General features: G+C 40.6%; 1 protein-coding gene across 1 annotated transcript in view; it reads right to left on the bottom strand.

Moving 5' to 3' along the window:
• Positions 1-23,322, bottom strand: part of LOC146361211 (aryl hydrocarbon receptor-like) — a 100,947-nt gene extending 77,625 nt beyond the window's left edge. Inside the window, exons 1-2 of the mRNA XM_084920902.1 lie at positions 22,846-23,322; positions 3,202-3,389 (exon numbers count right to left, since the gene is read on the bottom strand). Coding sequence (XP_084777028.1) covers positions 3,202-3,389; positions 22,846-22,904 — 247 coding nt within the window. The 5' untranslated portion in view covers positions 22,905-23,322. The remainder of the gene's footprint in view (positions 1-3,201; positions 3,390-22,845) is intronic.
• Between the last annotated feature and the right edge of the window lie 2,954 nt (positions 23,323-26,276).

Here is a 26,276-nt window from a genome sequence, read left to right as displayed (position 1 = left end):
TATTATTGCAGGGTCTTTACCTTTCAAAATAAATCAGCTTAGTAGAATGTTGTTGTGATTTTGCACTATATAAATAAAACTCAACTGAATTGAATTGAATAATCCTTCTTTACCCTATGGTGCATCCCCTCAGTTCACCCTTTTCCTGAAACCATCTATCTTCACTCCTCCCCCTTTAAATCCATCCTCCTGATTGTCTTCCCTTTGCAAACACAATGACTGAGCACCAGCTTGTTCAGTTTCTTTGTCAGAAACCATGCACACAAACTGGAGGCAATGCTGGGGTATGTATTCATGGTCTTTTTACCTGGATTATTCAAGAAGTACCATGCTGAACTTAAAGAAACCTGGTGAAGACGTGGAGCTCAAGCAAAGGAAGACTCCACTGCAACACTACTTATAGCTTTGGCAGACTTTCATGCTAGCCCGAGACGTCTTTCCTTTCTCGTGGCTTGCTGTGCGCATACTGAACAAACACTGTCGTATTTGTCCTGTTGTTTAAAACAACGATTTGGATCACTGTCTAGACAGTTGCCCTTTAACCATTCTTAAACTTATCTTCTTCCAGTATCAGCCACAAAAGTGAGACTGAGGTGAGGCTGGTGTATCTCAGCTGAATGCACACCCAGCAGGATGTTTCAAACCGCTGTTTGTCTGCATGCTGCTGCCTTATTTGGGGCCTGAAATGGAAATAAAGCTGGTCTAAAAAGGTTCAGAATAAACAGTTTTTGTTTTAGTGGAGTTTCCACACAGGAAACCAACAGAGGAGGTAAAAAAAAAACCTTTCATATATAGTAGGAAACAAAATGCAGGTATACTGCAGAATCACAGAACACTGCAGAGAACAAATAAATCTATCTAGCTGTAACTCTCAAACTGCTCTAATTCATCGCCACGAGGGTAAATACAGCATAAGATCCATAAAATATCAGATTTTATATCAGAGAAACACTGAGGCCTCATTGTGAGTTTTGTGGGACTCTACAGCAGCAAAAATATTAGACTGCTTAAATAAATTATTCATATTTCATCAAGGCACAGCACTAGCTAAGTGTCCAGCATCTATCACTAAACCGAAGTAAGCTGCTATATGCAGGCTGTGTCAGAGCCCAGTGTGGTCTAACCCCACGCAAAGGTGTGTGGACATTAACCTGACACTGCTTTACCAATTTATTAGCTACTCACATATTTGTTACCAGCACTCGGTAAAGATGTAACTTTAGCCAGGAGGTGGTGGCTATTCTTTTTGCCAGTCAAGAATATGTGTGGTGCAGTGAGATTAAGTAGGCCTGCACAAATAAGAGAAACATAGATGGCCAAAGACTACAGCTGTCAACAAGTCTTGTGTGCAAGCCACTCCAGGTAATCCGAACATGTCGTAAGTCTGCCACATCTAAGTCGGGTGAGGGCAGTTCAGGTGGGGGAGCGATCGTCGAAGAATAGCTGAATGGTTCCCGGTGAATCCTGAAATTGTTCCTGCTTGAAAAGCCCATCCCTATCTGCATATTATTTATTTAGTTTCAGTCTTTCTCGGTTGCTTTGATGCAGTTCTCACATCAGGAGCGAATTTCCCCACCCACATTATCCTTACTCGTCGTGTTTGTATACACGCTGTTATTGTTGCTACGTGCACCTCACCCCTCAACGTTTTGTCATTTCTCATCTGAATCTCACAGCTCCTCATAAGAGAACGGATTTCTCACTTTCCATAACGCTGTGCAGCACCGAGTGACTGTTTTCAATCAAACCACGTCAAACTTTCATTCAAACAGGTGTCGAAGAGCAAAAGTCACAAGCCCACAATCCAGCATTGCACTGCTTCTTACGCACGAGCATGTGCTGTCAATCTACGTAGTGTAATTTTGCTGTAATATGCAGTAGTTGCTGCAAAGTTTGTGTATTTTTTCTTTTTTTCCTGATGCCTATAGTTTCACATTTATCATCTTGATTTTCTCAGTTCCAGCAGTTACATCGTACCGAGCGTCAAATGAACCCTTCCCATTTCATTTTTGTGTCTGAACACTCTTTACCCTAAATCACGCCCACAGGTTCTTGCAGCACTTTTTCAGAGTCAGTGAGGTTTCAATGGAAGAGTACAACCATTTGTTGTTCAGGTCTTGAAATGGTGGTGAGATGTTTTTATTCATTAACTGTTTGGAAAAACGTATCAAGAGTGGTGAAAATGACTGAATGAAAGCGATAGAAGAAGACGTGCAAACATCATTGGACTTCGGTCCAACTTCAAGTTCATGGTCTACTGTTAAAAAAGGAGTTTTTGGGTTCAGTGACTCAAGATTTTCTACAGTCAATTAAATAACTGTGGTTATGACTTGTTGCTGTAATCAGGCCCTACTTTGTTATTAGATTTAGCCATTTATTGTACCAAACCGGTACCATGGACGATATCTTAGTGCTTCACAATGATGTCTTCCTCTCTTGTATATATGGATGGATGGATGTTAATTATTTCCACTGTTTCAGGGCCCCCAAAAATTCTTCGTTTTGTGTCCTGTCCTGGCCTTTTCTGGCTCTTCATCACAACATGTCTGAACACTGATCTGGCACAAAATCGCTGTGACACATCCATCAATAAATGCTGACTTATTTGCAGATTTACAGCCACTATATTTGTACACCCACTGAAACATCCCAACCCAACAAAACAAGTGTAATCTCCAGAGTTACATATGACCACATCTAATAATTACATCTAATTAGCCAGCTCAGTATTGCACTGACTTTACATCAAGCTCGGATAAGCACAGCTTTCCCAACATTGCTGCTATTAAACATAAATGTCGGATTCAAAATGATGCTGACTTGCTTCATCTTGCAGCTCGATTAGTTTCTGGATTAAGTCCCATTGAACAGCTGACTCCATGGTAAAGGCATACACCATTAAACATTTCAACACAGCACAAATCTGATGCCATCGCATTAACATAAAAGCCTGAAGCATCTCGTGGCATTTCAAAATAGCGCATCTGGGGGAAAAAAGTTGGTTGTTTTTTTTTTTTAAACCATCACGTACTCATATATTGTTACGTGTCTGAAGCAGTGACACAGCATCCTTTCACTCACTAGGTGCCAAACATTGCGCAAAGACTTGTAATATATATCCTGTCATATCTGAAACAAATCCTACAAACTCTGATTTGAAGGATTGCATTTGTCAGACGTGGGAGTTGATCAAAGACTTACCGTTGAAGTAGCCCTTGACCTTCAGGTACCCAACGCTGAGGCGGAGGACGGACAGCTTGTCCAGCCGGGACCGCACCTCCTCTGTGAAGGGCAGCAGGCTGGTGAGCTTGTCCAGCTCGCCGTTGAGCCTGTCGCGATGGCGTTTGGACGGGTTGGACTTGGCGCCCTCGGGAGGTGGAGGTTTGGGCCTGTGCATACAAAAAGAGACAAAGAGGGTTATTTTAAAAGGACAGGTTGACGACCGAGAAACTTTTCCACATCTCAAGTGACTCTTGGAAAAGGTCAGTTTCTCTTCAGAGTCAAAACTTTGGTTTGAGAATGAGAGAGGTCATGAGAAGCCCAACAAACAAAGTTGGGAGCTGCATGTGTTCTGTATACTGACGTGTGTGTGCGTCAGTATAAGAGCAGCTGGGATAAACTGAGATGACATGCAGACAGAAAAGACACTGCCGAACAAGCATCAGACATCCTTGAGTAAACCATGGCTCCCTCTATGTCTACATTAGGGACCAAATGAAGCATGACTGAGAAGGCAGGAAGGCAACAGCCACTCAAATAACCACTCGTTACAACAAAAGTTGCAGAAGAGCATCTCTGAACGCACAAAACACACTGAACCTTGAAACTGAAGAGCACAGAGGGTGTGTCAGCAAAGAACAGGAAACTGAGGCTACAATTCAGACAGGCTTACAAAACCGAACAACAGAAAGCTGCATTATGCTGCCTGGTGATGAGTTTCAGTTTCAGATTGCAGGGTCAGACTTCGGCATAAACAACTTAAATAATCATGGATACATCCGGCCTTGTATTAATAGTTCAAGCAGGATAGCAGCAGGATAACGCACCATGTCACAGAACTCAAAAGTTCACTGCACTCAAACGGCCTCCACAGTTACCAGATCTCAGTCCAATAGAGCACCTTTGGGACATTGTGGAAAAGCACATTCACATCATGTGTAACAGTGTGATGCTGTCATGTCAATATGGACATAAATCTGTGAGGAATGTTTCCATCACCTTTTTGAATCTGTGACATGAAGAACTAAGACTGTTCTGAAGGCAAAAAGTGGATCCCACCCAGAAAAGGTGTAATAATGATTGATTTTTTTGTATGCTATAATAGCTGACTCAACCTCAAACTGATATTCAAAGAGTTAACCATCACAAAAAGCTCCAATAACAAGCTGTTTGGTTGAATTAATTCAGCACTCTATCTGCACCACCCCATGTGTGAGGAAGTGCAAACACAGTCAGGATGCACGATCCGATATCCTCGTGTTAGTGTTGTTCCTGGATCATCATAATTAATGTTGGTCCAGGTTCAACATTGCAACTGACCAGTCATTGTTGTTGTGACGTCACAGTTCTGCAAAATGAAAACACCATCACACCAAACCCAAACCCCATAACCATAACCCTAACTACAGCCCCGTAACCCTAACCACGATCCACATCCTAACCAACTCCAACTCCAACCCCAACCCTAACCACCCCCTTTTTGGGGATTTTTTTTCCCTAAGTGGACATTGGCAGATTTTTTCCACATAACTAAACTATGACATCATAGCAATATGAACCTGGGCCAACACAAGTGAAGTGAAGACACGGTGAAGACCTCACAGCAAGCTGAAATCCACTAAAAATCAAACCTCACAATGGATTTGTGAATTCTTTTACTCACATCAAATAAAATCGACTAAACAAGCACTCAACTAATCAACTCATAGATCAACAAAATCCACATTAAGAAAGAAAACACATTTTCTAGAGCATTCAGAATAGTCTCAGGTCCACCTTGTCTCAGGCTGTTGACAAGGTGACCAAAACACTCTGTTCCATGTTTTCCAGATTCCCAGTTCACTCGAATTGTTTGTACTAAGCAAAAGAAATTCCAAGGACGTAAGGGAAAACATCCTAAAATAAATGTGTTTGTATGGCATTTTCCCATCATGAGCTTCCAGAACTGTTCAGAAGTACTTGTACTTGTTGAAAAACTTATTATACAGCATCAGAAATACTGTAATTCCTCTGTTTTACATCATTTGAATAGAGAAGAGGTGATTCAAAAGGGCAGCTATTCTATCAAATGGAAGAAATCCATGAGCTGAAATTGAGTTTGCGTGCTGGATTATGGGTCAGGTATCACACACTGATCAGTTCAGCGCGGTTGTTTTCCTTCAGAGCTGCTGACAGTTGGCTGAGTGGAAAAATAACAAAGCCCCGACCACCTCTGCTCTCCAGAGTCTAATCTGCTCCATCCACTCTTGCCATGGGAACCAGGTGAGCCGAAGAGTGATGTAACCTGTTGCCAGACTTGTTTACCAAGCGTGTGTGCTCAGCCCTGTTCAGTAAGCTCGCTTGCTTTGGGACATCGACAGCGATCAAAGATGATCCATTTTAGTGCGAGTGTGAGAGTTTAGAGGCTGAGGAGGTTTATATACTTTCAATGTGACAGGAAATGGAGAGCTTCCTTCCTAAATGAGGTTTCTTCCATTTCAAAAGGTCAATTTTATTTACAGAAAACATGAAACTAAAAGGTGCAGACTTCACACACTCTGAATAACCTACAGCATCAGGTCATGAAAAGCAGGTGTAACTCTGTATAAAGATGTTTGCCTAATACAGGGCTTCATCAGACTTATCTATTATGATAGGGGGAAGATTTTAAATCAGATCTGCACAAATCCAAGACTGCACAGCTGAAATCTAGACTGACCACACTCCTCTTTGGCTGCACATCCATACACAGACATTAGCAGCTTCAGTCTAAAGCTGGGCAGTGTATCTACTATAACAAACTCCTTTTAATGACGCAACTGCCCCCATCACTGCCATCACGTGATTTACCAGTGCTCGTGAATTATGGCCATATTGGAGGTACAATGGACAGTGGTTACTTGTTAAAGGGTGAACAGCCCAGGGACCCTGTTTCACTTCCCATTTGGATCTTTTTTTTTTATTTGCACCTAGTTTCATTTTTCACTTCTGGTTACTGCTTAAATTTTGGGACCAAAGGTTGCTTGGTTATGGTTGGGGAAGGACTGCGGCAACCCCAGCTGTTGACAAATGAAGTGCTGGAAGTGACGATCACCTTCACCGCCATAGGTGTCGGTGGCTGCTCACTCAGTCGTCACTACGAAAGCATAACATGCAAGAGAGCCAATAAACACAAGCTGAAGGTTTAAACCGATGTTTCGGATCACTTAACATCTGCATCAGTGCAGAAAGTTCTTTCGGCATTGAAAAGCTGCTGTCTGTATTTACTTAAGAGACGCCGTGTGAATTTTGAAACTGAAAGCCGTGAACAGAGGTATTAGTCTTTACTGCTTTCTTTTGAGAGCGCGAAAAAATATTTAGCTGAATCATGTGAGCCTGAGTTTCAGTCACAGGTCTCGAGACTAGTCAGCAACCATTGGTCACAAGAAGAAAATGTGTGATCAAAGATCAGTTGTAAGTGGTTGCTGGAAGTTGATTCCAGTTGTTGTGAAACAGGCCTAGAAGATGGCCAGTGACTCCCCGGTAACCACCAGTTGCTAGGGAACAGTGTGTATTCTGTGGTGAGATGGCAAGTGGCTTCTGAAGGTTGCTGGAAGTTGCTAACTACTTGCCGAGTGCTAATGAAACCGTGAAAAGTGTGACAGTGGAGGGCCTAGAGTGCCAAAATGAATTAACTAAATACACAATCAAATAATAAATTAAATGTGTTAATGAATTATAACGGGAAATAAATAATTGTAAAAATGTTTTAAATGAAATGAAATTACATTTTATGATTACCTATATATTTAATGAATTATTTCCCGTTTTAATTAATTAATGGGATATTTAATTTATTATTCAGTGATCTATTTATTTAATTAATTTTGGCACTCAAGGCACTTAATATGCAGCACAAACAGACGCTCTTCTGCAGCAAGAAGGCACAACTTTTACTTTGAAGGAGAACATTCCCCGTTTCTGGTTTCTCACTGAGTAAGAATTTGTCAACTCTTTACAGACAGGATTGTATCTTCCAGGCAACCGCAGCAATCTGCTCTTGACTAAACTACTACAACCTGAAAAAAAAAAGATTGTTCCTGACCACTGAAACCAACACATTTCAAAAGGTGCAACTTTTACTTCGAAGGTGAATAATCCATATTTCCAGGTTACCTTGAACTTTTTCAACTTTCACAGCAGACCTGAGAGCAAACTGCAAATGTTTACAGACAAGTCTTCCACGCAGTCACAATGGGGGTTTTATTACATCATCCTCTTTGCTTCTCCCCAGCAACTGTAAATTGCCATGTGGTTGCCGATCAGTCTCTAGGCCTGAGTGAGGCCTGAGGCAACTTACAAAGGGGGGCAATTTAGCCATCAGCAGTTCTTCAGGCTACAAAAGCATCAATTTAATTTCCAAGCTTTTCTAAGCTAATGTTGACTAATTGCTGAAAATGACCCCTGAAGAGAACAACTAAAAATCCAACCTGAGTCCTGTACATAGAAATCAGCATACAGGCTGTTAGAAGCAACAGATAGAGCCAGGCGAGGTCTCACTAAGTTATTTTACAATCTGATCGGACATCAGCAATAAAATGCATTTAAATGAAAAAATGTCACCTAACAAAAAAACTTACCTAACACATAACTGCACCCCTTGTGCAATTATGTGTTGTGTCTTTTCAAAGCCTCCACCAACAGAAACACAGATATTTACATGACACAAAACCACAGTTTCTGGTCACTTTGTGCATCTAACAACAAGGCTGTGGCGGGCAAATATTGTGTGTATTCTCTGAGGTAAAATTGCAGTTTCTTCCAGTGGAGTCTGATGGAGTGTAACAGTTTCAGTTCCTCATTAGATAAAGCTGTACGGCTGCAGGTAAAGCAGTGAAAAGGCCACAGCAGAATAAGGCTTTACTTTCTGTTATGGTTGGTGCTCCTGTTTCTGATTTTGTAAAACTGTAGCAGCATATATATAGATATAAGTTCATGAATTTCCAGCTGATTAACTTGTATTTTTAATATCTAACGCTCCTGTTAGCGGACATACTGATGTTTCTAAAGAGTAAGCCTCGCTTTTTTTATCATGCCAACTAAGTAGCTGTGATATCTCACATATCGCTTTCATAGAAAAGGCAGATAATTATCTTCTGTCACCATTCAACCTGCAAATATCAAGACATGATCTTGGGTATCCGTATCACTCAGCTGTACATCTAATGGTCTAATGTTTTAACTGAAAGTAGGACAAAGAGGATGACTGTGTGAGAACAACGTAGGGCTAATGCTGAGAGCTTCTCTGAGTATCTGATATGTAACCTTGCGTGATAAAGCTTGGCATCATATTTCATATGAACGTAACTTCCCGACTTCATTAATGTTAAAGTTGGTTTTTAAGGTTCTTTTTCTACTTAAATAGCTGTTTAAACTGTTGCTCCAGCTGCTGTTGTGTCTGGTGATTATCTCTAGGTGTGAGATAATCTTCTTCCCTTGTGACACGTGTTCACTTCTCTATTCCAGAGCCGATCAGAATGCGGGGTGTTTAATTTACAATAAACCCATCAGTCCTGTTGCTCACGCTGGCTTGGTAAGGACTTGTGCAAAGTGGTAAATAAACCTTGATGGCTGCAGGTCAGCGCCATTGAAAGCAGGTATCTGTAACTGAACTCCAGCAGCAAACCCGCCCGGCATCTCGTCTATAACTCGAACCAGACGTCCAGAGCACAGAGGGTCTTTTCTCTTTCCCTGAGAAGGTGTGACACTGTGGAGCACCTTAAAACTGTCCCTGGAGATTCTTTTGGTTCACTGTGGTCACTTTTGAGTTTTCTGAGTGACTTTTTTTAAGTCGGTTTTTACAGCCCAAATAGGCAAACTTCAATATTCATACTCATTTAAGTATAACACAGCACAGACGCCAACCACAGACTTCCCTAAAGTCAGACATGTTCTGCGATTAGATACATCTCACTTTTTAAAACTGAGACATGCGTCTGTCTGTTTAACTTCTGCTTTCTACATGAAAAAAGCACATCTAAAAAGAGCTGTATTTTTAGCAAACTTGAGACAGGTTCGCGCCAGACCTCTTTACCCAAAGTTACCTTTTTGGCCACTGCTATGTTGGATTTTTGGAGCCAGACATTACAATTTTTGATAAATTAGGTGGAGTGCTGCACATTGCTATAAGAAATAAAAGTTAATCCACTGGAAATGTCTCTGCAGCACTAGAGAAACTGATATATGTTTAGCACAAGGAGCTATTTTTGCACACATCATCTGTATTTCAGCTCAACCGAATTCACAACTGCTAATGGACATACTGATCCTTCTTCAGCGGTCAGTGGTAACATATGTAACCAACACTGCCTTGTTTTTTTCACTCAGACTTTCTGAGAAACAGAATCTAAAGCGGAAGATTTCAGATAGAAGATGAAAGGAGGTCCTGCAGAAATTTTCAATATAAGCTCATCCAACTCATGATCTGTCACAGTTCACAGGTTGCTGTCTTTGGTGAAGTACAGAAATAAAGTTGTGTCCACTGAGGCGTCAAGGAGACTTGCAAACAGTCATATCTGGCACAAATGAATCGCATTCAGCAATAAGAAATCAAGATGACTGTTTAAAAGGACACAAGTGCTATGCAGCAAAGTAAAACTTCAAGCTATCACATCACTGTCCCCCCGAACAGAGGGAGTATGTAATCAGTTCTGTTTGTTAGTGATCTAACATCCAGTTTTCAAGATACTGTGTTCAAGTTTTGTGTGATGGTAATTTTGGTGAAAGTCACACCAAATCTTAAAATAAGTAAAAACTTTATATGAACCCACAATTTTTATGGATCGTCTTAAAACTTCACAGCAATATACCAGGCCTCAGGGGACATAAGTACCTAGGTTAGCTAAGCATTTGACCTTGACTGCCATTGTTAGGGCCCATGGTCAACTTTGACCTTGGGCCCTAACAATGGCAGTCAAAAACTGATATATTGAGTAATATATCATATGAAAGGGCATGGAGAGAGCTTTACAACACACCATTGTATTTTTTCAATGTGATGCCTTACAGCTTGTGCATCCAGCAGGCACAATCTTCTGTTAATGGCTCTGCTAAATGGCTTGAAATTAACAATGTTCAGTATACAAGGAGAGGGAATTTAAGTAAACTCCAAGTATTGTACATGATGTATATGCTGTGAAAAGCTAAATGACAGATGTGATTTGAGGGTTTTTTTTTTAGGTTTTTTAAAACATTAAACGGACAATTCACTAAATGCCACCTGCTAAAAAGCCTCCCTGAGGGGAAATTTAGAAGATCTTCTATTTTAAAACTCAGCTCCACACCTGACACACTGTATAATACTGATGGTCTTTACTTGTCTTTGTCAGGTAGGCATTTTGTGGAAACCACTCAGAGAGAGGCCAGAGATGCAGGTTTCTGACAAATAATGCAATTAGGGCTGCCACAAACGATTATTTTGATAGTCGACTAGTCACCGATTATTTTTGCGATTAGTCGACTAATCAGATCATGCGTCCACTGGACGTAAAACTACAGCTTATTGCACCAGCAGCATCTGCTCTTATATAACTATCATTAGCTTACAGCTTTAAGTGTTTAAGGTATGTGCTAACTAAAAATAAAGACAAGATGACAGTTTGTTAAATTTTAATGAAATTTGCAGATTGTTTTGGTGAAGTTTAATAAACTCCTTGCTATCTAAAATATAACGGGACACCGGAGTAAATTCTCGAGCATCTCACACTTCTGATAATCAGCTGTCTGCTTGACGTTTATTCAGCTGTGTAAAAACTATAACTTTGATCTCAGCCAAACCGATTTACTCAGGAACAAATAAAATACTAAAAAAAAGTCAAACAATAACATTTTTAAGTTATCTAAGTGACTTATATATGTTTAACCTGAGTAGCGAAAGACGGCGGTGGGTTTGAAAACGATTTGCCGGGAGTCCGGTGTTCTCACGGCTCTAGTGAGCCTTGCCCCCGGCTAGCTATCGAGCTATCGAGACGCCTCCGAAAACGCCGGAGCGCTTTTGAAAATATGTGGTGTCTTGATAAACTGAGCAGATATTTGAGGTTTACACAGCTACATTCTCGCCTGAAAATATGTTAAACGTTTATTTTGTGACCCAGAAAGAATAATAAGAGCAATATTAAAACTAACTAGCTGCCGCCATTGTTGGAAACTGAGCTGGGCTGCGCTATGAATTCTGGGACACAGCTTCTTCTTCTTCGGGGTTTAACGGCAGCTGGCATCCTTGTACATGCAGTGCTGCCATCTTCTGTTTCAGTCCGTTATTACACTCTTAAATCCTACTACTTATTCCTGCGTCTTTTGGGATCTTACAAAGCGTCAAACGACACGTCGACTGTTAAATTAGTCGTCGACGATTTTGATAGTCGACGTAATCGTGACTAGTCGACTAATCGTGGCAGCCCTAAATGCAATACATATTCAAAGTATCCTGAATGAAGCCGCCAAAGGTCCACTGTGAAACAGGAAATCCCTGCAAGCCCTCTTTACATCCATGCTGGCCCCTGATGTGATTCTCATTTCCCAGTGTGGCACTCAGTGAAAACAAGTTTCAAAGCAGGTCAGTGACAGCAGCTCTGACCTTAAAGTGAGCACTGGGAGAGGCGCTGGCGTTTTGCCCGGGGACACTCGAAGAGAGCATCTGGTTGTTGTGGGAACGCAAACCTGCGACCTCCCACTCAAAGGTTGATCTCACACAGACCAGCTGCGCTTCTGCTGCTGCTCAGATTTAAATCTGGTTCAGATGTTCCTGCCGATGACTCCGCCGAGGATTTCAGGTCATGCGAGGCCACTTGAGAAGCCGCCTGCAGAGTGTGGGTGCACCTGAATGACACTGAGCGTGCTCTATGTGTTAAAACTGTGGCGTTCGACCCTTTAACCTCCTGATTTCTGGTCTGAGGTTGCAGAAAAACACAAGCCAACACAAACCGCGTAGAAACACAAAGTACCAAGCAGGAAGTTCGTGGACTGGTTATTAGCTGATATCTCATATGCAAAAAGTAGTAGAATAAAACCACCTGTCACACAGAAAAATTTGATTCAAATTATGAGATGAAAGGACAGAAATCTCTCTTCCCCTGTTCGCTACTCACTTTGCTTTGCATTTTCAGCTTCGGCTTCTTTTAAACATCTCTAGGGAACTGCTAGCTTGGTGTCTGAAATGTAAATTAAATGTAAATTGATGGGGTTTTATTTGCTAGACTCTCACTTTACCTGGTGGGGTTAACTTTTATGTTCTTATAGGAAAAAGCAACAACAGGTTAAAGGACTAAAAAGCAAAAACAAGCCAAAAATATACCACAGATTAACCCACGAGTTTCAAGAGAGTATTTCTTTTCTATAAAGCCTTAAAAGCCTGGTTTTGCAGTTCTAAACATATAATTAAAGGGCACATGTGCTCAAACACAGACTGAGCAAAGCCATCTGTGATATCTGTGTGACTGTGATTGATGAGATGAAGTGTAACAAAAAAATGACAAATGTGACTCTAAAAATAGCAAAACCTGCAGAGCAGTTATTCCTGGACTTCCTGCTCTCACATCTCAAACATACATACACTTGAAGAAAATACGGACTGCGTACATGCTAAAGATACTCATCTGTAACTCAGAAAACTGTCGGTGTGATTACTTTGTTGTGATCTTGTCACACATCTACGTTCTCTCTCTCTCTCTATCTCAGCCCTTCAATCAGCTCCCGTAGTAAGGAGTTGACCTCCAGGGCAGTCCCCCGATAACCTCTCGTGTTAAGAAGTCCAACTTTATGTTTACAGGTTGACTCTAATGAACAGCTTTGGTCTCTTTAGCTGAGTTCTCCCTCCTTAACACCTGTAGGGAGGTAAGTTATTTTAACTTTGGCACATATAGGGCCTTGGGGATAGACACGATGCACATCTTCAGCCTCACCTCCGGTGCCAGTGCCCCCTTTTTAGATTTAAATTGCGTGTGGACATTGAGGGTTCTGGGGAGGAGCTGACGCCCGATATTGTCTGGCAGAGGTTCTTCTGCGCCATATGCACTGGCTCGCTGGATAACTGGGGCCCGGGCCTCCTCCCTGCCTGCTTCTGTTCCTGGGGGTGGGGCTGTGGCTCCCCACACCCACTATTAGACACTACATGGAGAAACCTTATGAATACAAGCAGGCTCACACACACAGGTTCCCACAGACACACAGTATCTTGGGCTGCCTCTGCCTCTAAAAATATTTCATATTATTAGCACTGTGTGATGTTTAGTAACATTGTCACTGTTATTTATGCATATTTTGGTCGTTGCTGTGGTTTCTCTTTCTCCCTTTTACTTTCAAACCGTCGTCTTCTATTTTTCTCTCCTTCTGTTACATTGTTTTAATTTCGTTACTTCCTATTTTTTCTATTGCTTTCTTAAACTTACTCATGTGGCTTTTGTTAAGGCTCAAAGGTAAGGGTGACTCTGATTAAATTTAAATCTAGGTGTGCTAAAGGAGCTGGAGTCGGTGAGCTGGACTGCTCAATCGTGCCTTGTAAAGCATTTTAATGCAATTACCAGACTGATAACCTGGTTCCTGTGAGGCTACATGCACTAACAGATCATGCAAGAAGTCTGTGCATGAGTGTTGATGAGTGAAATTTTAGTTTTTGGTTAGTCTTAAACCTTATTTATTAACAGATATCTATAAAGCTAACAAGCTAACAAGAATTAGCTTAGTATTTCAGCCACTCATCCAAATATGGTCACTTCTGGCTCCAGAAAAGCTACATGACAGCGCACTCCAAAAACCGAGAGGCATAAAACTCTCTTTGTCATCTGTCTCCTTGTAGGCTCTGATTGGCTGTTGTTAAAGTTTACCAATGTGTGGAATTGCAAAACCCTCTCATTAACAGCTCATCTACACAAACATGCGCACCAAAGTCCCACAGCAGGTTTGCACTTCACATGTCATGACAGGTTAATTGGAGATTACCTTGCCCAAAACTCCCCAAACTCTGGGCGCATCTTAACCCATGATAAAAATGTTTTAGACCGAGGCCGTTTGAAAACACCAACAAAGTCCCAGAAAACTGAAACAGATACTGAGCTCGCAGCAATGGTGCTAGTTTGTAGTCATGTACTGTTTACAAGGAAACCCGCAGTGAGCTTAGATTGAAGAAGTTATTTAGATGAGTGATGGAACATTTCTCTCACTGATGAACAGGATCAACTTTCTAGGATTTCCTTATCTGGATACCTGAGCATGCATCAACAGATCGACATGGTCCACTAATTATACTAACAAACCATCACATCCCAACTGACCCAGTGCTTTAACTACAGCATAGCAGCTAGAAAGTTTTCTTCTTGCTCTTGAGTCAAAAACAGATCAAAATGACAAAGTCATGACTGTAATTCATTACAAGTACAAAAGTATTGCACTGCACAGGTGTAGAAAACCAAGTAGCTAGCCATGCAGGCTGCCTTTACAAACATTTGTGAAAGAAGGGATCATTCTAAAGAGCTCAATGAATTTGAGTGCGATGCTGTAACAGCATGCCAGTGTTGCAACAATTTCGTTTATGAAATATTTCCCTACTTATTATTAAACCCACCATCAACGTTATTGCAAAGCAGAAGTTTTTAGAACCACAGCCACTTAGACCACATGCCATTATAGAGCAGAGTGCACGAGTGCTGAGCTGCATCGTGCATAAAACTCTCCAAAACCTCCTCTGGCATTAACATCAGCGCAAAGTCTGTGCACCAGGAGCATGGCTTTCTTTTACCAAGCAGCCCCTACAGGTGTAATGTGCCCATAAGTGAATGTTTTTTTCCACATAGTGTTCTTTTGATATGTTTACTTATAAAAGACTAAACTGCATTTCAACAATAAGAGCAGGCTACTATGAATTATGCTAAATTCAGACTCAATGAAACTGTGCTGAGACAAGGCTTTAGTGTCTGTTTATGTCTGAGTTACATCATGTTTGCACCAGTTCTGCTTTTATGCAATAATTTCATCTCATAGGCTTTTAACCATAGATTTGTCTATTGTGTGTTTTAAACAAGTTAAATAAGGTGGGGTTGAATTGCTGTGTGATTGCCGTCTATACAGCGTTATAAATAAATAAAGACTGCATATTTGCTTGCTAGAGGCTGGACTCAAGATTAAAGTTGACAAATTTCCTTTAGCAATATAAAAGAAAACATGACATCAAATATTAATCATAAGACATGGTCATTTCAAGAAAAAAAAATCAGTCAGCAGCTCCCACCTGACCCCTCACAATCAGCTGATTTTAACCTTTGAAACATTACACAGAGCTCAAATCTGACTATGTTAGAAAACCACTGTGACCCAAAAGGAACAGCAGCAAGATGAGTGTGGTATCAAAATGTAGGTAAAAGGGAGACCTTTCATATGCTGTAACTTGTTTTGAGCCACCGCCTATCCCACATGTTTACCCAAACTATAGCTTTTGTATTTTTCTCCAGTGACTTATGAGAAAACTGTTCAAACGTCCAGGGTAAAGGTGCTTGTCTTTTAGCCTGAATATGGATATGAGGTCTCAAAACTCCCTTTTTTCCCCCAACAAAGTTGAGAAAACCTTCCCCCATCCTTTCAAACTCTCAGGGCCTTCAACTTGGAAAATATTCATAGTGTGAAGCTAAAATTTAACATGGATATTGTGCTTTTTTAAACAAAAACAAAAAAATCAGCTGATTATGAGAAAGTCAAGCGGCAGCTTTGCTCAGCTATGACTGATTTCATGTGGACTGCTCTTAAAGTGAGTGCAGCATGACTTCACTGTGTTACTGTTTAAAAAGACAACAACTATCTATATCTAGAAATGACATTAGGAACCAAACAGCCTGCATCTCTAAACTTTGCTGTGATCTTAGACGTTAATTTTATAAACACGCTTGCAGTCTAAAATGTGAAATACAGCAAGGGGGTGCAGGAAAAGTGACTTTGCTGTAACTATTAAAAGCCTGCAGCCTCTGTGGGAATGGCTGTAGGCTGAAAGTGTAACACGTATGTGTAAAGCACGGCCCCTGATGAAGCCCTGCTTGGCTAACCCTGCTGTAAATAAGACATCTGCTTCCAATAATACTCCAAAACACGACATATCTGAAATCGAGGCGAGATGGCTATCGCTGCATTCCTCACAGCACAGCTCCCTGCAAGAACAATGAGCGGCCAGTGTTGTTGCCGCTCACTTTATCTGCCAGATCTGTCCTGGAAGGGGCGTGGACTGTAAATATGAGCGTGTGTTACGTGTGTTTGTGTCTGAGAGAGAGAGAGAGAGAGAGAGAGCGAGAGCGGGGGGGTCAGGAGGGGGTGTGCTGGACTCAGAGAAACACTCCCCTGCATTCACACAAAGGCACTTTTGTCTCAGACGCGCCAACGACACCTTTTCAGAACAATAGAAACTAAAGATGATTTTGGCGCCTGTTCCCTGCTGGAATTAAGACACCAGAGCCAATATCATACCTGCAATTTAACACCTGTTTCACAACCCAAGTATGAAAGAGCTCAGTGAAAGAAGCACCCGAGTTGATCTGGAGTTGTTTGCCAAGTTCAGTGTCTGTTCATAGTTTTCTTTTGGGGTCATTTCTTGTGTTTCTTAGTACTTTTCCAGCATCTTCCCTATCTGCCCCAACCTCTCCTTGTCTTTGTTCCTACTACTGCAGTTAAAATTGAGGAAAAATCTTCAACATAAAGATGACCTTGTTCTTAAGTACGTGGAGGATTTATTAACCCCCATGGGCTCTGTTGGTTACTCTGATGTCTCAGCTTGCCTTTGCTGGTTGACAGTCTCCACACTGAGACCAGAACTGTGACTTTAACTGTGAAACATTAATTTAGTGAAAGGCTGTTATGATTGTTTACGGTAGTTTTAGCCCTTGGTTTGTCACTAATAGCCTTATTTATTTTAGATATTCTGCTCTTTTTTGTTCTTCCCAGGGATTTTATTTTTTAGAAACTGATCGATATATTAGCAGGGCTGATATGAAAGCCCATATTAGTTATTAACGATGTACCTGTATCAGCATTCATAACGGAAATTAAATGAAAATTTAAAAGGCAAAAAAAGACAAGAGAAACATCCTTTAGGCATGTTATGAATGTTCATGTTATGTAGTTTTGGCATTGCACAACTTCCCTGTTGGGCGCACGTGTTTGGAACGCTACAAACAACCAGCTGACGAGAGCAAAGTTGAGAAAAGAATGAACAAATTTTTTTAAACAACATTAGAAATGTGAGGGAGATCTGTTTATGTTTCATGTGTCTGAAAGACAAAAAAAATATCGGCCGATATATCAGGTTTTTATGATAATCAAATATCGATATTGGTCTTAAAAAACTTAAATTGGGCTGTAACTTTTTTAAAAATTGAAATAGGTTTTTCTAGTTTATCTCTATGAAGCGGTTTGTAACTTTAAGAAAAGTACTTTATAAACTTATGCCATTATAACCACACAGTTGTTTTTAAATTATTCCAGGCCTAAACTGACATCCCGACAGGCTTAAGCACGGGATAATTTGGCATTTTTAAGACTTTTTGTTAGGCACAAGCTACAGCTGTTAAGGATATTTTCCCACTGTTCCAGGAAAAATAAAAAATACAAATCTGGAACTGTTTTAGAGACTTTCAGTTCTTCATCACACTCATCACACTGTTTTTAACACTTATTTAATGCAACACAACACATCGCATACTCATAAGAAATGAAGTGGGACTTTCTCAAATTACCTGCTCCAAAAGTCCCATTAATCCAAATGTTGGCTTTATTAGCCAACATAAATATGCCTTTTTATATGCTTTTACTCCAAGGACTCAGTGGCATCATGATGTTTTGACCTTGATATGACAACCAGGAAGTGAAAGTTGGGACACTCATGTTCGTCACATGTTAGTCCTAAGAAGAAACAGTGCCTCTCCTGAAAGCTGGCCCATCACATAGAGCACCAAAACAAAACCTTAGCAGCAACATCTAACCATTTTATTCCCATGTGAGTTCAGTCTCAGAGCAGTTAGCAGAATCCTTAATATCCTTAGCTTGTTTACACTGTTTTTTTTTACAACTTGAACCACAAACCATGCTGCTGTAGAGAAGGTAAACAGACTGGTATTTACATTGTGCTCTCCTACTTAATTTTTAGTGCTCAAAGCACTCTCTCACATGCCTCTTTCACACAAGTGCTTTTTAACTTAAAATTCACACACTCGTACTTAAATGGATGCATCAAAGGCAGCTCAGGGATCAGTATTTTACCCAAACATACTTCAACGTGCAGGCTAGAGGAGCCAGGGATCAAACCAGCAACGTTCTGATTGGTAAATGACCCACTCCACCTCTTGAGTCACAGCCACCCAAAACTTTACACCCCATCCACTACTAACCAGGGTCGACTCTGCTTAGAGATCGGCAGGTTCAGGGTGGTATGGCTGTAATCCAAAGACCCCCTTCTAAAGGTTCTTTCCTGGACTTTCAGGGTTTAAAAGGAACCATGGTGCTAAAGAGGACCGGTCTGAATTATCTTAGTGCACTTTTGACAATTTAAAATCAACAGTGGTGCTATAGAGAACCAATCTAAATGATTTTTAAGGGTTTAAAATGAACCATGGTGCTACCTCCTAAAGTTTCATTATTGTACTACTATGAGAATAACCATAAATAATAGGTTCTTTACTGGATATTTCAGGGTATTAAGGGACTGAAATGCTACAGAAAAAACCTTTTTAAAGGTTTTTAATGACCCACGGTGCTACAGAGAACCTCTTGAATGTTCTTCATTGCTCTTTAAAGAGTTTAAAATGGGTCATCGTTCATTGGAGAACCCCTCAAGAATGCTTTGGTGTTTTCCCGTCCTGGAGCGAGAGAGCCGGATGTGACACTAGTATGTTCCAGTGGCAGCCAGCGGTACTGCAATGAAAGAAATTCCCAAGTGAGGTTATTATGCTGAATTTGGAATGCCTTAGTTTTACATTCACAAGGCAATTTGTAAAGTCCAGGAAAGTTTTTTTTTTGCTTTGACACACCTAAAAAGTAACCATTATTCAACTGAATTGGCACCACTTTGAAGTCCAGTATCCAGCTGCTATAAAACATCTGTGGGAAGGAGTCAAGTAGCCTCCTCCAACACCTCTGGGACGGAGTTTAACCCCAAAACGGGGCAGGCCCTCGTTTCCTAACATCACTGCAAGTTTCTGCAGCCGGCTCCAAAATGTGGAGGCTGATACGTCAAGAACTCCTGCAAGCATTTCTCATGCAGATGTCCAAATACTTCTGGCTACTCATTGTGCAATTCAACCTTCTTGTTATTGTTTTACAACTTTGTACAATCCATCCGCCGTCTCTTTGTCTCTGTCACACATGGACATTACCATAAATTTAAATGCTTCCCTTGTACAATACAGTGTAAACATAAAGGTACACTGCCGCAGGGGAAGGCTGCTGTAACGCCGCCTCCAGACCTCTCTGTGGGCTTAACTGACTCTCACACTCACAACTCCCTCACTCAACACTGTTTCCTGAAAGAAAAAAGAAAAGAAAGACAAACTTTTCCTAAAAACTGAACATGGCAGACTTACGTAACCCTTTGCGTGACACTGAACTATGTTAATTTGAGTGGAGGGAGGGAGGGAAAAAACAAACTCCCCTAAAACACATAGAGAGAGAAGGAAAAAGACAGGAAAAAAGTATGTTGTGGCAGTCGGAGGAGGAGGAGGAGAAAAAACAGAGCGAGTCTCAGATTACGCCATCCTCCCTCCCTCCCTCCTCCCTCGTGGAAACATTGCGTGAGAGCGCTCTACGTCCTGATTATGATTAATGCAGGTAGTGCCACACACACACATACGCACACATACACTGAAACCGCGGTTCTGGCTGGGTTCTGCCGTGGGTCCCTGCTCAGGCCTGTGGTTCTGTACAGGGCAGTTAACACTCCGTCTGGCTTGTTAAAGCTAAAAATCACAAACTGGTAAAAATCACAGTGAGGAGGACAGCGTGGCTGAGAGCAAAGGGTTCTTTATGGCACAGCAAAGGGTCTCGAACAATATATATCCCCAGAACGCTTTAGAGAACCCTTCTAAAAGTTCTTTATAGCACTTTTAATGGAATGAAATGTCCATGCTGTTATGGAGAACCTTTCTAAAGGTTCTGTGCTGCACTTTCAAGAGTTTAAAACAACCACTTTGATACAGAGAACCCTTCAACAAGGTCCTTAAAGCACTTTTAAGGGTGTAAATGATCAACGGGGCTATGTAGAATCTACAAAGAACCCTCTAAAGGTTCTCTCCTGCATGTTTAAGTGTTGAAAATTAACACTGGTTCTATAGAGAACCAATCTAAAGTTCTTTCCTCGATTTTCAGTGTTTCGAATTAACTATGTCCCCCCTGGAGAATCCCTCTGAAAGTTCTTCATGGGAGTTGTTTAAACTGAACCATGGTGCTATACAGAACTTCTTTAAAGGCTCTTTACAGCACTTTAAATATGGTGATAGAAGGTTATAGAAGATCCTCTACAAAGGCAACAACACAACTAAGGATATCAGCTGAAATGCAACAGGATGTTATGGTGCCCCATGATGCCTTAGAGGACTCCCATACAGTGGCCCATGGTGCTACTAAGTCTTAACAGTATGGTTAAGGGTCTATTATTAACTTACTGAGCATTGTTCTCTGGAGAGCCTGCAGAGCAGCGTAATGTGTCCAAGACTCAAATACAGTGCTTTATAAAAACTCTCCAAAGTTATTTACACCCCCATGAGAGGTCTGATGAGGACACTTCAGGATGGGGATTTGGAGAACCTCTAGAAAAGCACCTTGAATAATATAAGTAGAACAATTAGAGCCTGGTGCTTTATATAACCTCTAAAGGGTTCTTTCCCAAAGGGTCTAAAATAGACTTACATACTTGTGGTGACTTTGGAAACGGCAACACCATCTACTTGATCCTTTAGACATCCTCACTCCTATACAGTATCTTCCATCCATCAGCACCACAGGGGGCCTCTAAAGGATCTTTGAAGCAGATTTATTAATGTTTTTTAAACTATGTGGCCATTGCGTACCAGAGTACTGGATTAGAGTCCCAATCTAAGTTTTTCTTTATGATCTCACAGAAGGAACTATTGTAAAATGATGCTTTAGAGAACCTTTAAATATGCACTGGAACCAGTATATGCTGTTTTAAGGGCTATAAAGTTCATTCTAGGCTGGTGACATTAGAGCGGGTCATCTACAATCGGAAGGTCGATGGTTAGAGTCCCGGCTCCTCCAGTCTACAGAAATCACATGAGCACCAGTTGGTTTAAGTGTCAACGAAGAGATTTTTTTTCCACTAGTTTACATCCAGTTTGAATTGTTGTTTCTTTAAGAACATTCTAGTTCAGTGGCAAGAGAAAAGTCCACTTCTAGTGGTTTATTCACAGCAAAATTCATGAGCAACTAAGCCTATCATTAGTAATATCTCTATTTTTTTTTTCACTTTATAGGGCTGGGCAATCTGAGGGCTCTGTTCTTCTGTTTTTGTGCAAAGAATAACTTTGTGGTTCCCAAACTGAAGACCTCAGGGACCTGCAGCGGCGCTCGAAGGGCTTCTAACAAGTCCTGAAACATCATCTCTGACAAAGCACAGAAGAACAAAGATTCACTGTGCTTGGCTTCCCTACAAAAACGGGATAATGAAATGAGCAAAACTCCGTCCAAAAATGGTTCCTTCTCTATGCAGAGGTAGTTTTCAAATTGCGCCGTTGGGGGGGTTTCTGAGGCGTCCCGATTGGGGAATCAAGAGGGAAACAAAGATACTATACATATATTAAAATCATAAGTAGAATCACAGGAAGGTGGTACGATGAGATTTCTGATGTGGGGTTTCAGTCTTTACAGTGTCAACCTCCCCGCCTACAGGGCACACTCAAACAAAAACTCAAAAGATAAATTCCAGTTCAGCACCATCCACTTCTGAGGAGTCCTTTAAGGAGTTTTTAAAGGCCACAGATCAGTCTGGGAAGGCCAGCTGTCCTAGATGGTATAATTAGATTTAAATGATACTGAAGCAACAGTTAACTTTATTCTCCACGCAGTGCTGCTGGACCTCAGCACTTCACATTACCTCGGGGTGGCTGGCCAGCATTGCATAACCACTGCAGGGAAAAATAGACTTTATAGCCCTATGGATTCAACAAGCCAGCTACTATTGCACACACACACATAGAGGGCACAAACACGCTTATTACAATGTAACGCAGGCTATAATACAGGAGTAGTGCAGGGATGTTTGCACAGCTGCACCTAAAAAAAAGGAAAAAGAGATCCCTGATGTTAGAAAGCTTCACTGTGACATGTATGCATGCTTTGGGGAGAAAAACACACAGATTGTTGCTCAATATAAACATTAAAAGCCACCAAAGCGAGGTGTTTTAACAGGATTACACGTCCTAGCTTCTATGGAAGGTCAAAGGGACTGCCCGTACTGGCACAACTGTAGTATTACATTAGTAAACAGTAAAAAGCGTTATAAAGCTGGTATAAACCACACCACGGAGCTCATAAAGTGCAATAAAACGTCTGTCTTTAGCTCTCCGGTCACCTCAGACACCTCAGAGTGCTCGGGGGTTTTGCTTTGCGGTGTTTGGGGAGTTGACTTACATTTTCTGGACGGGCTTCTTCCGTTTCTTCGCGGCGTAAAGCGCCGTATTCGGCAGCATGTTGAATTCAGAAGAAACAAAGTGAGCTACAAGTGGCTTTATCCCGGCTTTATGTGCGCGTTAACAGGTCCGGGCGTGTTCAGAAGACTCGCATGGCCTCGAAAAAACTGAAAAGGAGACGATTAGAAATTCCCCCTCCTCTCGGTCCTCGACTGCTTCGCGTCCTGAGTGCCTCTCAGCCGAAAAAAAAAACTTTTTGTTGTCTTTAATCGAAACAAGCCTCTGGTAGAAGTTCAAAACTACCACAACTTTTTATTTCCACGACGTGTAGGCCTCCTCGTCCGAGATACGGGCGAGTAAAGCGACTTTTAGGCGTTAAAAGAGTGAAAAGTCCTCGGAGTAGTTTTATGTAAGTCCTCGGGCTGCGCGTCACCTCCGTAGTGATTTGACAGGGCCGCTCAGCCGCCGCGCGCTCCCGTGGCGGTGAGTGTGAATGTGTGTGTGTGTGTGTCACTGTAATGAGAGAGCAGAATATTTAAGGTGGTCCAAATGTGGGCCAACTGAAATACACACCGCAGCCGAGGAATGGTTAGGAAACCGCATTCCAACCGGGAAGACCTTAAGGACTGTTTTTTTTTTTATTGTAACGCTTGTATAAGGCGTTTACTAACAAAATAAATAAAAAGTTAGTCTTTAAATAATATTTATGCTCATAATTACAATTACAGTTATTGAAAAGCTATATACTGTTAACATTTTTATGAAGCCCAACAGACAAAATAAAATTTAATATTTACTTATATTATGTAAACTTATGATGTAATACTTAAAAGTTGATACTATAATCTATACTTACTTTACACTTACATTATGTTTACTTAAAAGTACACTTACATTATATAAATTTATGTAAGATTATAAAGGAATACATCTAAATTAATACTATAGCATATTCTTCCATTATGCTTATATTTTGTGGACTTAAATGTATACTTACATTAAATTTTAATAAATTGTTCAGTATTGCAAATGCTCCATACATTCCAGTAAATAAATAACTTAAAATTACATCAAACAGTAATATTACTGAGAAAAATACATATACGTGGCCACATATATGGCATTTGTTTTGCCTATAAGCATTACAACTAGTTATAAATTTATTTAATTTTTTCCTATAGGCACTAGTATATCTATAACGATCATATTGGTTAAATAAACAGAATTTAAAAGTTCTAAAATTATTTGAACTCATTACTCTAATGTCTAACATAATTTCATAAAGAAAGTCATATTTAAAAATTCAATCAATGTAAACACAAATTAAATTAAAAATATCAATGGATTATAAATCTTAAAACGTACAAAAAATTAAATACAAATTAATTTTAAAAAATTAAACAACTATTATACTTTACATTTAGTCATGTATTTTTTGTTTATTTCTTATTTCTGGCATGTACAACATTTCCTATAGTGGAGTCCATTGATGGTAGAAGTAGGACAGGATCCTTCAGATACTAGACGCTGGTGGGGGCAGAGATGGAGCAAGTGGAGACTTGGACGAGGATCTCCATCTGGCCAGGATGAAGTGGAGTCTGAATGGCAGGATAACAGAAGATAGCTGATATATAAAGAGCACAGAAGTGACTGATTGGCTTGCAGAAAGTAGGCAAGAAAAGGATTAGGTCAGAATCTGACAGTGTGGCAAAGTGTAAGTGGTGTAAAGGACAGACTGGTGTCCCAAACACCCAGGAATGCAGGTATATGAATGAATGCATATCTGTTTCATTGAACATACACATAAGCTTCATAACAAGGATGTAAAACCCATTTTGATCACCAGTGGGCCGAACAAATATGAACCATAGGTCCACATTCAGTCTTCAGAGAAAGAGAGTTTCCACAGGACTCAGTACAGTCTTATGGAAAACTAAGTACACCTCATAATTCAGTAGCTCGTAACCTTTAGCAGAAACAACTTGAAGCAGTTGTTTTCTGTATGACTATCAGTGTCTCACATCACTGTGGGGGAATTTTGGCCCACTCCTCTTTACAGTGTTGCATCAGTTCATTGATGTTTGTGGGCGTTTGTTTAATTACACCTCTCTTAAGGTCTTGGCAAATGAGGTCAAGGTTTAGACTTTGACTCTGCCATTGCAGCACCTCGTTTCTTTTTCAGACATTTAGTTGTAGATGTTATTGCAGTGTCTGGAACCCAGTTTCGGCCAAACTTTAGCTGTCAGACAGACGGCATCACATTTGACTCTAGAATATTTTGGTATACAGGGGAGTTCATGGTCGACTCGGTGACTGCAAGGTGCCCAGGTTGTGTGACTGCAAAACAAGCCCCTCCACCACCGTGCTGACAGCTGGCATGAAGTGTTTGTGCTGATATACTGTGTTTGGCTTTGTGCATTATGGCCACACATCTCCACTTTGGTGTCATCTGTCCAAAGCACATTGTTCCTGAAGTCTTGTGGTTTGTAGCACAGCTTTGCATCAACCTAAGCTGTGCGGTTGTGTTTGTTTTACAAAGAAGCAGCTTTCTCCTGGAAGTGATGAAAGCGTCATGCGACTGTAACATTTACCCTGCTACCCGAGGACTATTGAGTCCGAGATATAGCTCTTGGATTTTTTGCAGTTTCTGAGCATTGCACGATTGGTCTGGATCTTGGGGTGAATTTGCTGGCACATCCACTCTGGGAAGACTGTGGCATTTTTCATAGGACTGTGAAGAATCCTATGAAGATGTCATTTTTTTCCACATTGTTGGACTTCCACCCTTTTTTAATTGTAAGCATGTACTATTCTGAAATGTATGAACCATTCAAAAGATGATTAATAGTACAAAATATTCTGAAGGAATATTTCATCCACAATGAAATTTATAGACTCCACTAAATCTTCAAAAGCACAAAAACTGAATTAAATAACCAAATTTTATGTCTGTCTATTCTATTAAAAATTTCAAAAATATTTTTTAGATTTTATTGGAAAAAACATTTGATCAGAAAAATGAAAAACAACCATAACAAAAAACACACCAACACTTGTCCCCTTGTCTTTTAGTCTTGAAGAGCTTTGAGCGGTCAGTGAGACTAGAAATGATATATTTAAATCCCAGGAGGGAACATCAGTTCAGGCTGATTTGCTACGTCAGTATCTGTTCACCTTATAAGTCACTGATCCAACTGAGATCCTGGCTACTTAACAGGGCTGTTCATTTATACAAAAAAAAAAAAACAACAACAACAAAAAAAAACTGAGACAGTTTTGTTCACTGACTGGTCCAAAATTCCTCCCACAAAAATCTCTCTCGAGCAGAAAAGATTTGATAAATGTCGGTAAGGCTGCTAACAGAGAATCACCAAGTTACCAAATTCAAGAATTAAGTGATTCACCAATAAGGATGTGAGAAGTACAAATGCT

Source organism: Perissodus microlepis, chromosome 23 (genome assembly GCF_051167445.1).
Source record: "Perissodus microlepis isolate ML-2025 ecotype Zambia chromosome 23, ASM5116744v1, whole genome shotgun sequence".
Classification (NCBI taxonomy): Eukaryota; Metazoa; Chordata; class Actinopteri; order Cichliformes; family Cichlidae; genus Perissodus; species Perissodus microlepis.
The sequence above is the reverse complement of the archived record's forward strand: the minus strand, read 5'-3'. Positions and strand labels throughout refer to the sequence as shown.